This window comes from Aythya ferina, assembly GCF_964211825.1.
Source record: "Aythya ferina genome assembly, chromosome: 2".
NCBI classification, from domain to species: Eukaryota; Metazoa; Chordata; class Aves; order Anseriformes; family Anatidae; genus Aythya; species Aythya ferina.
In genome coordinates this window covers 11507947-11523856 of record NC_140297.1, presented here as the reverse complement: position 1 = coordinate 11523856, position 15910 = coordinate 11507947, and the positions used below count along the sequence as shown (strand labels likewise).

The 15910-nt window shown below is 37.3% G+C and overlaps 1 protein-coding gene across 5 annotated transcripts in view; it reads right to left on the bottom strand.

Moving 5' to 3' along the window:
• Positions 1 to 827: 827 nt before the first annotated feature.
• Positions 828 to 15910, bottom strand: part of WDR37 (WD repeat domain 37) — a 37650-nt gene continuing 22567 nt past the window's right edge. For all 5 annotated transcript variants that reach the window (XM_084507939.1, XM_084507940.1, XM_084507941.1 and 2 more), the window contains 6 exons: positions 14144 to 14220; positions 12561 to 12798; positions 11880 to 12021; positions 3140 to 3274; positions 2630 to 2744; positions 828 to 1148 (listed from right to left, as the gene is read on the bottom strand). In XM_084507939.1, the coding sequence (XP_084364065.1) occupies positions 1017 to 1148; positions 2630 to 2744; positions 3140 to 3274; positions 11880 to 12021; positions 12561 to 12798; positions 14144 to 14220 (839 nt within the window). In that variant the 3' untranslated portion in view covers positions 828 to 1016. The remainder of the gene's footprint in view (positions 1149 to 2629; positions 2745 to 3139; positions 3275 to 11879; positions 12022 to 12560; positions 12799 to 14143; positions 14221 to 15910) is intronic.

The window sequence follows — 15910 nt, the reverse complement described above, 5'->3', positions numbered from 1 at the left end:
CAAAAAAAAAAAAAAAAATCCGGGCAGTGAGCACATTTAAAAACATGCTCACTGTAGGTATAAGAAAAAAAAAAAAAAAAAAAGAAAAAAAAAAAAACACTATTTCCTTTCTGGGCAGATCACCAAAAAGAAGCAATCCTTACAAAGGTCAGCTCACATTCACTGGTAAAGTCAAACTTTCATACATGGTTTATAACAATAGCTATAAACTAAAGTGCTTCAAAATTTGCTTGACTAGATTTCAGTGATTAGAACCATAATATTCTGGATTTTTGCTAGTGTGAAATGCCATGAGATTTTTAGAATCACTTTATATAAGAAGGGCAGAATGACCGTTTTTCTTTTTCAAAAGAAAAAGTACAAAAAGCATTCAGAATAAACCTTGCAGCCTATGCTCACTACAAGTAGTTTGTATTTTCCTTCTCAAATCTACTATTTCTCCAGTAACTGGACTAAAAAATGGAGTTGAAGTTGCACTATACTGCAGCACTAAAAAAAAAAAAAAAAAAAAAAACTATTCCAATCAGATGCAAACAGGAAAACGTTTACAATCATATACCTAGTGAAATTCACACTTCATTTCAAACTTTTAGCCCTGCAGATTCTTTTTAACCCAAGGCAGATATGTAGACTCATGGAAAAACGTAACAGACTGCTATACATTCTCTACACTTACTACATAAATTTCACATTTATGTCACAAATGTAATGCCCTACTGTTTATCTATCAAACGCTAAATAACTTATGAACATTTATGTGCTCTATGCAATAGTGAACATATTGACCAGTGGATGCCAAAATATAAAAGTTCATACACGAGACGAACTAATTTTAAAAAAATCACATTTTCTGTACAATTCATGCAAACTGTGCACAACGTGGTAACAAGAACAACATTTGCTGAAGTCTCCATGTAAGGAAGAGCTTTTAGAGCAATAGCAGACCAGTATTCGGAGAAGTCTGCAGGAGTGTAGAAGTCCACGGCAACATAAAATGCAAAAATTCTTCCAGCATTTCATTTTTCTTGTAACAAAGCGGGGATGTTGATGTTCCAGCCAATAGCTTGACGATCAAATCCACATGTGAAGAGGTTACAGATTGGGTGGTCCTCACTCCACGCTGAGCAGCATACCATTCTTCTGTGGCCCTGCAACAGTTCAAGACGTATCAGTACTGCTTACAACAAATTTGAAAGCCTCTGTTGTCAACATAAAGTCAAAATAGAAACTTGTTCATGCTCTAATTTTTTTTTTGTTTGTTTTTGAGGTTCCTATTATATTATAGCCACTTTCATCGGTAAGGTAAAATCTTTATGACATTGAGACTGCTTAATACCAGCACTGGGTCCATAAAGACAGAAGCCTACAAACAGGTGAATCAAAACTTTTGATGTTTTCACAGTATGTTTGCTATCTAATTGCCACTTTATTTACAAAAGCAAACTGAATTTTGATTTTGAAACTTTTACTTATAAAAGCAATCTTAAAATAAGGAACTACTTGCTGGCAACTGATTTCTTATGAACCTCCAAGGTTTACTGTTGATTTTTTTTTTGTCTGTCATGTTTCTAATTCAGAAAGGATAACAGTACAGCAGGAGGAATGTCATACTGAGGAAAAGCAATGCCTTATCTATTGTTCAAGTCCAATAGTAAGAAAAATACCTCAGGGAGGATTCTGACAAACATTCAAGTACAAAAAATATCCACGATTTCTGTAGTGTCGACCAGAATGTAAATATTAAGGAAAAATACAGAAAAGAAGAAAAGTCACAATATCAAGGCTTAAAAATAGGTAAGCACTAAACAGCTTTTAAAATCCTTTCCTCAATTCTGTCAACAGGTGTTGTATCCACATACGTGTTTGGTTTCCACAAAGCTGTGAGTGATACAGGACAGTCAGAAACCCTGCCTTTCAGATGGTTAAGCATACTACTTCTTATAAAATATTTGAAATGTGCTGGAAAACTAAGGTCTTTAAAAAAGGTATTGTAAAAGGTCCCTTTGAGTGACATAATCCAAGTAATTTCACTTAGTCTAATTTGCTACAATAGCAGTGCTTGCCGTGCCAGATAGCACCACAAATGAATAAACTTGGTGGCTACAGAAAGGATGGTTGAGTAGTTGGTATCAAATAACAAGAATTTCTTTGCATAAGCATGGGAGAAAAAATGATTTTCACTAAATCATATAAAGTGAGTTCTTAAAACTGTGTCCCATTTTTTCCTTTTATATTTATTTACAAAGCACATTCATCACACATTATTTGAAAAAAGCCTGAAACCTCAAAATCTCAAATCGAACTTTTCTGATGAGACTCACAGCAAGATGTTAAAACACTTTTAAAATGCTCTTAAACATTTTTATCCATTTAATAGAGAAGGCAGACATTAGGGTAACTTTCACAAGAGGAAAAATTATGATGAAATCCAGTTGAAACATCATTTCCAATTCCAAAATATGATTTTACTTATTTGTACTTCGGTCATTTTCAACAACAGTGTATTTGTATAGACAAGTGTCTTTCAGCATTTCTTCAGCTTTTACACTACAGATATCAAACCCTATTTTTAATCTTGTATGAAAGAGAAGAACAGACATACTTTAAGGCTATAAAAAAATTCAGTTACCTGTCTATTACTGCGAGGGAGCCGTGCTAATCGCACCCCTGACATGTCAAATAACCTAACCTGTCGGTTGTCATGCGGAAGCGCGATGATTCTTTGGCCAACACACACGTTAATCCTGCACATAAGAGACAAAAGTAGGTTATGCATAAAATAATCAGCCTGGCAAACAAAACTTGATGATATAAATTTAAGCTCACAAGAAGTGATATAGCTGAATTTTTCCTGGTTAGTATTCAAAAGTGGAAAAAAATAAAGTATTAAATCATTAAGATGACTTTTATTGTACCAGATGCTCTAACAGGTTTAACTTCTGCATCCCATATAAAAATCTCAGAAAATCAATACAATATATTTATTGAAAATGAATGTTGACTAAATCTGTATTTTGGAAAACCACTTCAGAACACGTTCAAAAACTCATAAATCTCTCTGCACAGCTTTAATTATAGTGACTAAAACTAAATCTCTGTTCAGTGAATTAAGAAAATAGTAACTTGGAGATCTGCTTACCTATTGACTGCTGAATCTGTACGGATGGTTGCAATAGGAGACCTCATGTTTTTCAAATCCCAAACTTTTACAGTACGGTCATCACTGCCAGAAACAACATTGTCTCCCACGGTAAAAACTGCAGATGTCACAGTGCTGAACAAACAGGAGTAAAAATGAAAAAAGATCAAGCTCTGAATTTTGTATTTAAACTAGCTGCTGATTTAGAGTTCTACTTCCCGCTCCTATGTTTCCATTAAAAGATACAGCTTGCCTTCGCCCCTGCCCAAACCAAAATAACCTGAAATACAGAACTTGATGGGGGTATCTCAGAATAAAGCAATCTTAAGAGAGGTTGTTTCATTTAAGGTCTAAAGGCCTTGACTGGCCAACATGCTATGAAAAGAAGCCCAACAGTGCAGAGTCAATTTGGAGGCACCACTCGTACTCCATTTATCCTAGTAGGACTGGGTACGTTTACCTCATGAAGCTTTAATTCACTTTTCAATTTCTATGTCAACATTCACTACGCTGAACAACAGACACCGAAAACTGAATCAGTAGTATACAATCAAATTCTTTCTCTCAAGTGTCTTAAGACCACTAACCCAAGTTGTTTTTATTTTCCATTCAAAAACTTCTGTAGAAATACCTCAGGCATTTGTTATTCACACTGCAGACACAGAGGAGATCCAAAATACCCAACTTGAGATGTAACTAATGCTATTGTGTGCACACACCTAAACACATTACTACGTACACAGAGCTTCCAGAACAACTCTACTAGCAGCGACTACATCAGCCTAACAATTTCCAATTCTGATTTCAATTCCTATTCAACAATAGCTGAAGTCTGAGAGTCAGGTAAGAAAAATGGAGAGCAGTAATATGAAGAAGCATGACGAGCCAACTCTTCAAATTCGACCTATTATGGCTTCAAATGCACAAGTTCAACCAGAGAAGGACTCTCAAGAATATTTATACCAACTGGAAGCACAAAATATTACTTTCAGAAAATGTTTTTATTTTATATATATTTAGGTATCTATTAAATATATATTTATATTATTAAATATTACTCACATAAACTATTTTATTTTAGAATTTTCTCTTATTTACATCTTTTACCTATTATTTCATATTGTACCATACCAGTAGTACTCAGTATTTAAATGAAAATAGTAGTACAATTTGAATTCTTAACCTAAAACCAGTTATTTTCTGCTCACAGAGTACACTAAGAAAGCATACAATCTCTCCCTAAAATCATTAGGAAAGGCTTCTCAACTCTGTTTCTGCAGATTTGATTTAATGACCTATCTTGTAACTTGGGTCATGCACATCAATTTCTTAGAATTTAGTAATTTTAATTTAAGTTGTCAGTTGTTACTGTCACTTTGGTTGTTCTGCAGAAATTTGAATTCATGTCCTACCCAAGCTGCTGATTGAGATTAGCACTAGCCAGGTCACAATGGACCAGTTTATGCAAGCCTCTTAATTTAAATTGACACCAAATTAAGTTTTAATTAGGATGAAGGTCCACTTTATTCATGACACCAAGTTTCCTAATGCATTATTAGAGTGCAGCTAAGCTATCAGGGAGATGATTATAATAACAGGCCTTTGCCTAATCTTCGGGACTCATGAACCAAAAGTCAAGAAGTTAAAAGATACACGAAGGCCACAAACGAGGAGTCTTACAATAAGCACCTTCACATTTGGGAAGAAAATTCATCCACACGATCAAGTTACTGCAGACATACAGTTGGTATGCTCTTAGCACAGAACTTGCCTTCCACCTGCCTGACCGCCACATGACTTACTAATTCCTGCATTTCCTTCCCCACGTTCTTGAACGCAAGCTGCAAAATACCTCACAGTAAAACGTTTCAGACTTCCACTGCACTCCGTATCGGTGTAACGCATTTGAAATACTGTTTAGCAGTTAAAATTGACTATTAAATCTGTACACTTTGCATAAGCATTGCAAGACCACCTTGTACATGACAGCATAAGGAATTCAAGCTGTAGAAAGACTCCAAGTGAGTGAAAAGGCAGCATTTTAGTATTCTGCTACCAACACACAGATATGATCTGTTTTCCCATCATACATTTTGTTCCAATTATCATCGTAATATGTTCCCAAACTGTCTTTAAATAACCCTCCAATTTTGGATGCTTTTTTTCACAACTTTAAACAGTTTTCCAGCTTCTTTGATCTCGTATTGGTTCTCCTTTATCACTTATCACTGTCAAACAGTTAAGTCTTTTTGACCACATAAAGTCTCTCTTTCTTAGATTTATCATCTTTCAAATGAAAACATTCAAAGCCTTTGCCATGCAAACAGAACGCCAGCTCTAGGTTTGCTCAGCTCTTTCTGCTCCTGTCAAAAGAAAAAGATTTTCAAAATAAACCAAAATCCTTTTCTGCACTACTTTCAGTTTGACAATTCATTCAGATATTACTGGGCACATCAGGAAGAAGCCTGTAAAATAGAAGTGCAACGGAGTTCTCCTGTAGCTCTCTGTGATGACTGGGTAAAGGGTAGAAAGGCAAAAGGAAAGCTGCCATGCTGTTTTCCATGATGTCCTTAAAGGCATTTACTAGTCTTCATCCTCTGGCTCCCATCCCAAAGCTTCACTGGAAGGCACTGCAGACTGAGATATGCACTATTTACAAGCACACGTGACTACAATAGCCTTTTTCATAAGGAGCTCTGAATTCAAAGGCTAGATATAAAAGCACTTTTTATTGCAAAAAGGCAACATTGAGAAAACCCACTTCCTGAGAAGCAAGCTAAGCAAAGTCTGTGTGGGAAGAAAGAAGTTGGCAGAGCAGCCAACATCCCAATAACCTTTCAGAAGTATTGCCTCCCTAATCCCACCCACATCACAAAAATAAAAGGCTGCTTTCTGCATTTTCATGGGGCTGCTTTTACTTTCCATCAATACCAGTCTTCAATTCATTCTAACCCAACTGAAATTGTGGTTAACGTCCCCTTGGCAAAATTAATAAAAAGTGTCAACAAAAGATCATCAAACCCCGTGTTAATGGAATGCTAGAAGACATTAGGTTTTTAATAACTCAAAAAGATGACAGGTATTATAGGACATTAAAAAAAAAAACTGGCAAGGAAGCAGCAGTCTTATGACACTTCAAACCACGGGTCCCACAGGGAGTTTGGTGTGCTACGACCATTCTCCAGAAAAGCTTCAGCCCCCGCCAAACCCCAGCAAAACTCATTTATCTTGTCGTAGGGAGCAGCCGAGCGTGTACTTCCAGCTGACAGCGTGGCACTTCCTCACCACACACCGCTGCCTGGCCTCGAACATTCTGCTCCCTCCGTGGGTCTCAATCAACAGAAATACTGTAGTGCTAGCACTCCTCATTAGGCCGAACAGCTGTCTCCCCAGTCACACTGAGACACAGAACTGTTTTGCATAACAATCTGCTGAAATTTCACACACAGGGAAAAAAAAAATGATGTGGAAAATGTTGGACCATGAAATGCTGATGCAGAACACTTACTGGCAATGCACCAAAGAAGAAAGTTAACACTGCTGTTTCCATTTTGATTTGCAACCTATGCTGGGGTTTGCTGTTGAGTACTTGGAGAGGACTTGTTTTCCTGGCAGTGGGAAGGCAGCTACTAAAAATCACTAACCCGCATGTGGGCCAAGGTTCTGGAGAAAATGAACTGAAAGAGAGCTTTTGGATAAACACAGTCAACGTACAGCAAATCATAGTTAACAAAATGAGAGCGTTCCAACTCACGTTTCATATTCCAAGTGGTAAAATTTAGGAATGAAACCTAAAGAAAGAGGTATTTGGGGCAGCCTTTCCGGCACGCAGGAGTCCACCTTCTGTTTGGGGAAATAAGCATAGCCTCACACAGAGCACCCCACAACCTGTGGGGAAGCTTGGACCTGGATTTAAAGCCTCCATTTATGGAGGACAGTCTGCCCTGGACATAGGAGTACCACGTAAGGAGCACCCCAATATCTCCAGATCTGACCGTGCACTCAGGTTTTAGAAGTGCTAAGGAACTTAAGTCCAAGAGCAGCTACACACACAACTCCCCAAGTCTATTTCTGCGTTTATCTCCAAATATCAGCAGAGCTTCTTCCTCCCACCTGAGAAGCACTAAAAACAAACCATGAAAGAATTAACACAAAAACGGTGGGAATTCAGAGACAACTTCACACCAAAAAGTCATCTCTAGCACTTAAATCAACAATGCCTTTCAAAGATACGCGTTCCATGACATTCAGAGAAAACACCTCGTGTCTCTTCTTCTCTGTCTTAACAAAACGATACAGGATTGAAAACCAATTGCTAGCTTTTATGAGAATTACTCAATGGCAAGTTAGCAAATTAGTTAAGGTGCAGATGTCTTTAAAATCAATTCCATTACCTTTATGATGGATAAAAAAGGTTCATTTATCCCTGCAGTCTTGCTGCATGCGTTAGGTAAGCTTTAAAACAACAAAACACTATGAAGTGTTTTCCATTGAATAGGATATAAAGAAAAGGCCTTTGGCTACGCTTTTTGTGGGTCATTTGAAAAAAAAAATCATAGTACATTTTAGAGCATGCATTCACAAATAGAATTAAGATTCTCTCCATCTACTGTAGTAAAGCTGAGAGCATTCACAAACAGCTAAATATATTTATTGCCCTCAGCTTTTTTTTTTTTTTTTTTTGAAGTGGCTGACAAAATCTCCAATGGCTAACATCAAGTACAGTCAAACTCTGTATGTTATATACTCCATTCCCCCAAATAAAACATATGATGGATTTTTTAATTATTATTATTATTAAGGAGCTACAGGGTTTTTAATTTCAAAGTTACTCTTCCAGCTTAAAGAGACGTAGAGGAAACTGCTTTGTAATTAATAAATATAAAAAAGTAAACAAGAAGATTAGTCAGTGACAAATTAAAAATCAAAAAGAAAACAAAATTATCAAAGAATATTATCTTTCAAACTGCTTTTTCATCACTTCAACTCCATGACGGTGCAGTAACTCTCTTTATTTGTCAAAATGTTCAAATACTGACATACATACAGCTATAGCATTTATGGAATGACTCATTTGCCAGAATTTCAAAAGTGATTGCAGTACATCTCTTTATTTCCGAGTGCGTACTACTGGTTGTATAGCAGAGAACTTGCTAGGATAAGGTCAGTTACTTGGAACTGTTAGTATTATATCCTACAGCAAAACCTCCTTGTAACTGATTTTCTCTGTAACACTATGTACGTTCCTTTTACAGGAAGAAAGGATTAAACTTCAAGTCTTGACTATTCTCTCAAAATAAAGATGACAAAAAATATTTCAAAAACAGAAATTGTCATTAAAAAAAATAGAATCTGATATCAGCTCCATAGCATCACATTTTAATGCCTTCCCTCTTAGTCTGATGATACAATGTTTACACGAAAAAAGCTAAGTTGAATACTACTGATTATTGGGGCTTACAAACCCAGTCACATTACCTTTTTACACACATGGTAGTGATACCCTAAATAAAACTAATTTTTTGGAGGAGACAGAACAAGATAGATACAGTAAGAAAAGAATCATCAAGTTAATCAGTCAGGCTTGGGCAGAAAAACAACAGATTTCACAGACAAGTTTTGCACTTCCTACAGAAGCTGAGTTGAGAGACCCACACACAGGGAATGCCAAAGGCACTCCTTGATTAGGAACAGTAGATAAACAGAAGACAGAGTAAAGCATCACTGATGGCATTAATAGCTGAGGAAAGACCAGGAGTATCTCAAGAACACCCAGTGCTTGAAACTGGTTGAGTTTCACTGACAGCATCCAACAAGGTATTCCCCCTTCACCCACATCACCTTGGCTTTCAAAGGCGAACAAGACACATAGCAGGTATGAGAATTAAATCTTGCAGAATAAAGGATCTGGGAAAGCCTGCTGACCTTGGCAAACTTGAGTGTCCATGAAACTAAAACAATTATTAGTCTCTTAATACAGGATGCCATTTTGACATTAATTCCACACTCATTAAATGTCAGAATTCAACCCAGCATCCTAATCAGCCACTAATCAAGTATTTTTACGTTTTTTAATTCAGCAGAAATAGGAGTTAGAAGATGAAAAGTTGAAGAAGCGAAGGAAGTTTGCACTTCCTTCATTTCACAGTGCTCACAAAGCACAACTCACCATCAGCTGTATATTCAGAGATATACAGCCAGCAGGGGTGCTGGAGCTTTCCACACATCTCCTATAGCCACACAATTGGAATGAAAGTCGAAGGCATATGCAGTAGTCTGGAAATGCTACAAGGCACCCCATTCTGCTCTTCAGCAGCAATAACACAAGATCCACTTTGAGCAATTTTTGCCTGAGTTTGCCCACAAAGACATAAGACCAACAACTAGCACATTCTTCACGTTGATGTACTGGCTCTGAGTCTGAGAACTCAAATTTTGCAATTTTTTCAGCCTAGGTCAAAAGCACCTGCTCAGATGATGCTTCTGAAGTCAGAAACATGCTTATTGCCATGACAAGTTGGTGCCTAACGAGGCACTACACAGTCAAGAAGCATTAACAAAGGGCATTCAACTAAGAGCTACCCAAAGCTGCTTTTGAAGACAGTATTTTACACCTTGAAGGTGTAAATCTAGAAAGATCTCACCACATGTAGAATACCTGAAGAGACAGAAAAACACTGACATTCTCTAGCTCTTTCAGATTATTGTATATTCCTCCTCCTTTCACTGTGTGACTGCAGATGACAACAGTGGAAAGCCCCAATTCATCTGCTGTATGCAGCCTCTGCACCTCAGAGGCTGAACCTCTGCTGCTGACGGGAAGTAGTTAATGAATTCGTTGCTCTGTTTGTGGGTGCAGCTTTTGCTTTACCTGTTAAGCTTTCTTTGTCTCAACCCAGGAGTTTTCTCACTTCTACCCTTCCAGTTCTCTCCTCCATCTCAGTGCAGAGGAGTGAGCAAGGAGCTCTGTGGTGCTCAGCTGCCTGCTGGGGCTAAACCACTTGAGTGCCAAACACAGAGGCTTTAACTCGGGAAATGAGCTCAATTAACTTGCAACAGGTCAACGTCTGGATGATACTGCATCCTTTTCCCAGGGCTCTATTAAACGTCTCATGGAAGAATATGATTGGAAATGAACATTACTAGGAATATAAATTCCTTGTGGTGCACACAGAAAAATCAGACAGGGAATAGTAGTAAGTGATACAAACTGGAGGTATACCAGGTATAATAAGCTAGACAAACTCAGACTAGAAAGGCACAAAAAGTTTAACAAGGAGTTTAAATGCTGGAACAAGCAACTTACAGGATGTACCAAGGACTAAGTTGAAATCTTTATTACTGAAGAACTTAATATAAAATTGGACAAGTCTTCTAAAATTACCTCTTAATTAAAAATAGGCACCACTATAAGAAGCCCAAGACAGATGTGACGATCACAACAGGCTCCTTCTGGCCTTACTGGACAAGGTTTTATTTCCTTGGACTATAGCAGAACTGTGACAGGAGTAAACTACAAGAAATACCCCACTTCTAATAAAACAAACAGTTACATGCGCAGGACACCAAAATAACACGTGATTTCCTAGTCCATTCATTTAAAATACAAACAGACTCACCTCTGGTATACATACACCTGTTTTGAGCAAGTATCAGTTGATCACACAAGGCAACACACAGTAATTGCTTTTTGCTTTTAGAAATCAACTTATAAAATCACACTTTGTATGTAACAGTCTCAGCCTGTTACACTGTAGTTTATTTTTAAAAGATAAAGTGCCATTTTGACTAAATCTGCAATCATTACAGTTAATAAAAAAGGAATTTGAAATTACACTATCCACCTACATCTTCAGTATGCAAACAGACACAAAGCATAATACGGCAGTGAACAGAAAATGCAGTTTCTGAGCAGGTTTAAAGTCTTTACTTTCTCCCTCACATTCCCAAAACTAAAAATTGCTTTTGGAACCAAGAAATCACATGTCTGATGGCAAAGTTTTAAGAGGCAGAAGTGGTATGCCACCCTCTGAGTTCAGAGTCTGGCACCTACGAGCCTCTTTGATGTGTGAGTTTTTTCTTTGACAGCTCTGAGCTAGGGCTGCAGGCACCCAGGCTGGCGGCCACCAGCAGAGCTGTGGTGCCATCTGCTGGGCGCTCTGGTGCCCCTGCTCCTGGCTCTGCCACCAAGCAATGAAGTATTTAGGAAAAGCTGCTTTTACTCCCCCACCAGAAGTTTTACTGCATTTAAGAGCGAAGCAAGTGCTATGAAGTATAAAATATAGTAGAAAGGAACAAAACTTCAATTCTGAACCACACATCAGTAGGGTTCGATGTTGGTTTAGATCTCAGATGAGAACAAAAAGGCAGTAACAATACTGACTGTAGGTGAAAATAAAGACAATTTTCACAGAAACTCCTACCTGTCCTCCTTACGACCTACCATACGACCTCCAGAGGTCCCTTCCAACCTTAATTATTCTGTAATTCAGTGATTTATTTCACACTGAAACCACAACAAGCAGAGATGACCTGTTTGATCAATTGTAGTAATAACCCTAAACTACAGTATAACCAATGCAAAAAAAAAAAAAATCTTATAAAACAGGGGAATTAACTTAGTACCTCAAAGAGCACATTAACAACTTTGTTCAGATTGGCAACTGAGGACATTTATACTTCTAGAACTTCTAAAACAATTTTTTTGTTTTGTATTAATTCTGAAGTAAGTGTCACTTACTCTGTGTGGCCCTGAAAGACATTCACAGAATGGATAGAAGGATCTCTGAAATCCCACAGACGGAAAGTTGTATCACGGGATGATGTCACCACAAGACGCTGGGTGGGATGCGTACAACAATGCGTTAGCTCTTGGTCATGCCCTACAAGCACAGATGAGGACATGTAAGGTAATGAAAGTAAGACTTTTCATTTCCACATATGCTTGGAATGAAATGCTGATGATTTTTTTTTAAACAAACAGTAAACAATAATAATCATCATTCCAAACTTTCATTTTACTGTTGCTGTAAAAGTTTAGAACTATATTTAAAAGCCAAAACAAAAAAGAAAAATCAGACAATTACCACTCAGTTCACACAAATGTTAAGTAGCAATACATTATTGCTACTTAATATGCCACGAAGCTAACAAAAACTTTTGCAAGAGATAAAATTTGGCTACATTCACTTTAAAAACAACTGCTTCATTGGCCATATATCACATGAAAGAACAAATTCATGCTCACAGGATTCACAAGGTTGGAATTTGAGAAGCCACTCAGAACTGAGCAGCAGCATAAGCCCTTTGCAAGCTCACACCATACTCCAGCGCAACAACTTAACTTCCCCAGTGTTTCAATGTCTATAAGTAATCCCACATATAGAAATAAACCACCAATTTTATCTTTCTGAAGAAATACCTGTAAGGGAATGGACCAGTTCAGAAGTCTCTACATCATACAGATTTGCTGTCCTATCCCAGGAAGCTGTCACAGCTTGCTTTCCCCCCACAAGCCAGTCAGCTGCTATGACCACTCCTTGATGGCTTTTGAGCGAAGTTAACGGGGCTCTGATAGTGGGACAGTCACTAGAACCATCTCCATCTCCATCAGGTTCATCCTTATCTGAGAACTCATATTCATCTTCTCCAGACACTTGCTATAAAATGCAATAGGAAAAGGAATAAAAATAAATGGGAAGGAATGTCTCAAAGTCACATTTTACAGTGTAAATGCATCCAAACCCCTTTACTGTGAACGTGGGTAGCTTAATTCTCTAGAACCTAGCCTACTCAGGTATCTGCTACGAAAATCTTAATTGAAGGGATAAGGCAGGTGAGTTAAATGCATTTTTAATAGCTTCTTCATTTTCAAATCTCTCCTGAACTGTTTAGCTCTGAATATCTGCCCACCTTACAGTCTGGCAAATCATTTCTGTAAATCCTCTCACTCTATTACCCTGAGTTTCATTCCCATGCACGTATCAAGGTACTTTCTTACCTTTAATTTTTTTTTTTAAATCAGAAGCATCTAGAAGGACGCTGTTTTTTAATCTCGGGGAAGACAATCATTTACGGTAATATTTTTATCCCTTAGAATTCAAATCCTGACATCAGGATTTGTCTGTTGGTCCTTACATCAGAACTGCATGCTGACAGAAACAAAATAAACTCTTCTGCTAAGGTGAAAGCATCCAGCTCTGAAACCTACCTCACTTATGCAAGCCAAATACACTTCTCCTTCACCATATTCAGAGGAGAAAAAGCAACATTTGTACCAATCAACTCAGCTGAATCAAACGTTTGCCATTCAGAAATCAACCTACGTATCTCACATTACGCAGCCATCTCCTGCCTCTACGCAGCTTACCGAGAAGCTCACGCTACGAACTACATTTTACATTTGTCTTCACAATTTAGTAAGGGTGACTTGAAGTCAAATACAGCACTTGACAGTCTACAGTAAATGTTGTTCCCAGGCTTTTATTCAGTCAGCAAATGTCAGTTAGTATGACGAATACTGGCAAGGGTCAAACAGAAATCAGATTTAGAGATACAATTAAATAATTGCTGAAAATATGAACCTTTACCATCAGTTTTCAATTCACAGCAACTACAGCTAATGCAGGTACCTCGGTAAGGTAAGGTACAAGAACTTAATTAGTTTAACTTAACTTCATAATTACTTACGATTGTACTAGTTACAAAAAACATACTTGCCACCTCATTTACTTACATGTTCAGCACCTTCAGAAAAAAAGTCAAAGTGCTTGCAGTTTCATAGTCTGTTCTGCACTTCTATTCTGATCTTCAATAACATGAATCTTTTTTTTAAATATGCTGAAATATACCTGTTCAACTAAAACCTTAAACCCCACCTTTTCCAGTCCTGAAATCATGAAATTTTTTAATTATGTATAAATTTAATGTTCAGTATTATCATAACGCCCATATCTGATGAAATTGCTGTGCAATTAGTTGAGTTGCAGTAAGTTGATTGCTTACACTGCAGTCTGCAGTTGGCTGAGGTGTAGGCAACTGTACTATGTATCTCCAGATGTGAGCTGTCTGGTCTCCAGACGCTGCAGAGGGAAAAGAAAGCACAAAAAAATGGAGGGGGGGAGAGAGAGAGGGAGACTCGCTGAGTAAGAGCATTTCCGTTAAAAATAAAAACAAGCTTTAATGTTACATATTTGGCAATAATGTCTGTGTGGCATCTTTTTTTTTTTTTTTTTTTTTTTTAAGCAGACACCACTGTAACTTTTTTGGTAAGCAAGTTTCAATGAAATGGCCCCTGGCTTCAATACAGATAAGAACATAATTAATCATGCAAAATGTAAGTATCTACCAAAATAATCCTTCTTACAGTGAAAAATATCTACTTAAATACTACAAATCAGAACACCAGTATCACTGCTGTTCTAGTACATAACATCTGAAGAAATTACTTAATGCATTAGCAAGAGCCATCTTTCATTTGCCATTTCCCAAAATGCTAGGGTTCCTTTTCATTCAATGATTTCTTCTGTTACATGTTTCTAGCACATTTTTAATGAGAAAATCAAAACAGCAAGAGTGAAGCTATTCTGCCTCTGCCTTAAGCAACTCAGCTTAACTAGCACCAGTTCACAGCTCAGCAGGTATCATTTGATTTTAGACTTCACCTGTTTTTCAAAGAAACCTACCCACTAAACAAGATTCTCTTTGTTATGGACAAAACAAACATGCTCCTAATACTTAGGGAGTACAATGTTGAGAGTGCTACACTGAGAAGAAAAACAGTCTGTTATGTGTGTGCGCAGACTTGGAAAGTAAAATGTGTGTGAAAACATTTGGAGAAATTTCTTTTTAATAGACCAAGTAAGACAGGTTAAAAAAAAGTTCAGCCTTACATGCTTTTGGGTGTCAGTATTCTGGATCAGGGAGGGAGGTGTTTTCTCACTTGTTCCTCCCCCCCCCCTTTTTTCTCATGTAAAGTAGTCAAGTCAATTGAGTGACACAGATTTTCAATGGAAATGTTTTGCGGAAACGCCTCTCAGAAAAACAGAAGTCTCACTATGGCTATTTTTTTGCTTTGGTTTTTGTTTTTGGTTTATTTATTTTTATAAGTCAGTTTACATAACAATATTATTTATGGTACTGCAACACTAACTATAGAGTTAGCGTATGAAAACAGGAAAATCCAATTAGCCGAACTTAAATCACTGTTAGCCTAGCTAGAAATCATACCTACCTTCTTTTAAGGTAGCCACTGCTGAAGCAGAAAGCAGCAGCATTTTAATTTCTAACCTCAATAGCAATTATCTTCATTTTACAGTGAGTTACCCAAAAACCACAAATTGAATCCAGATCTCTTTAATCCCAAGGGTAGTACCCTAATTGCTGGCCCATACAAAACACAGCACTAACCACATCAGACAATTTTCAAACCCAAAGCTTAATGACAAAATTCTCAATCCTGAAAACATTGTTACACTACCATCCATATTTTCTTTCCTTCTTTCTTTCTGCACATTCAGTATCAACATTTTCCTTTGCTTCTGGAAATATAACTTAATCCAAAAAGGCTAAGATGTATGATTCCAAAGGTCTGTTTTGGAGCAGGTAAGCACAACTGACAGTATGATATGATAAACAGACGGAAAGATCTAGCTCTGATTTCTTACACATTCAAATATTAAGATCATTCTATCAGCAATGATACTGACAAAGTGGTGAGAGGGGAGACAGTAGTAAATGATGCATTTATTTTTCCAACATAATTAAAGTACT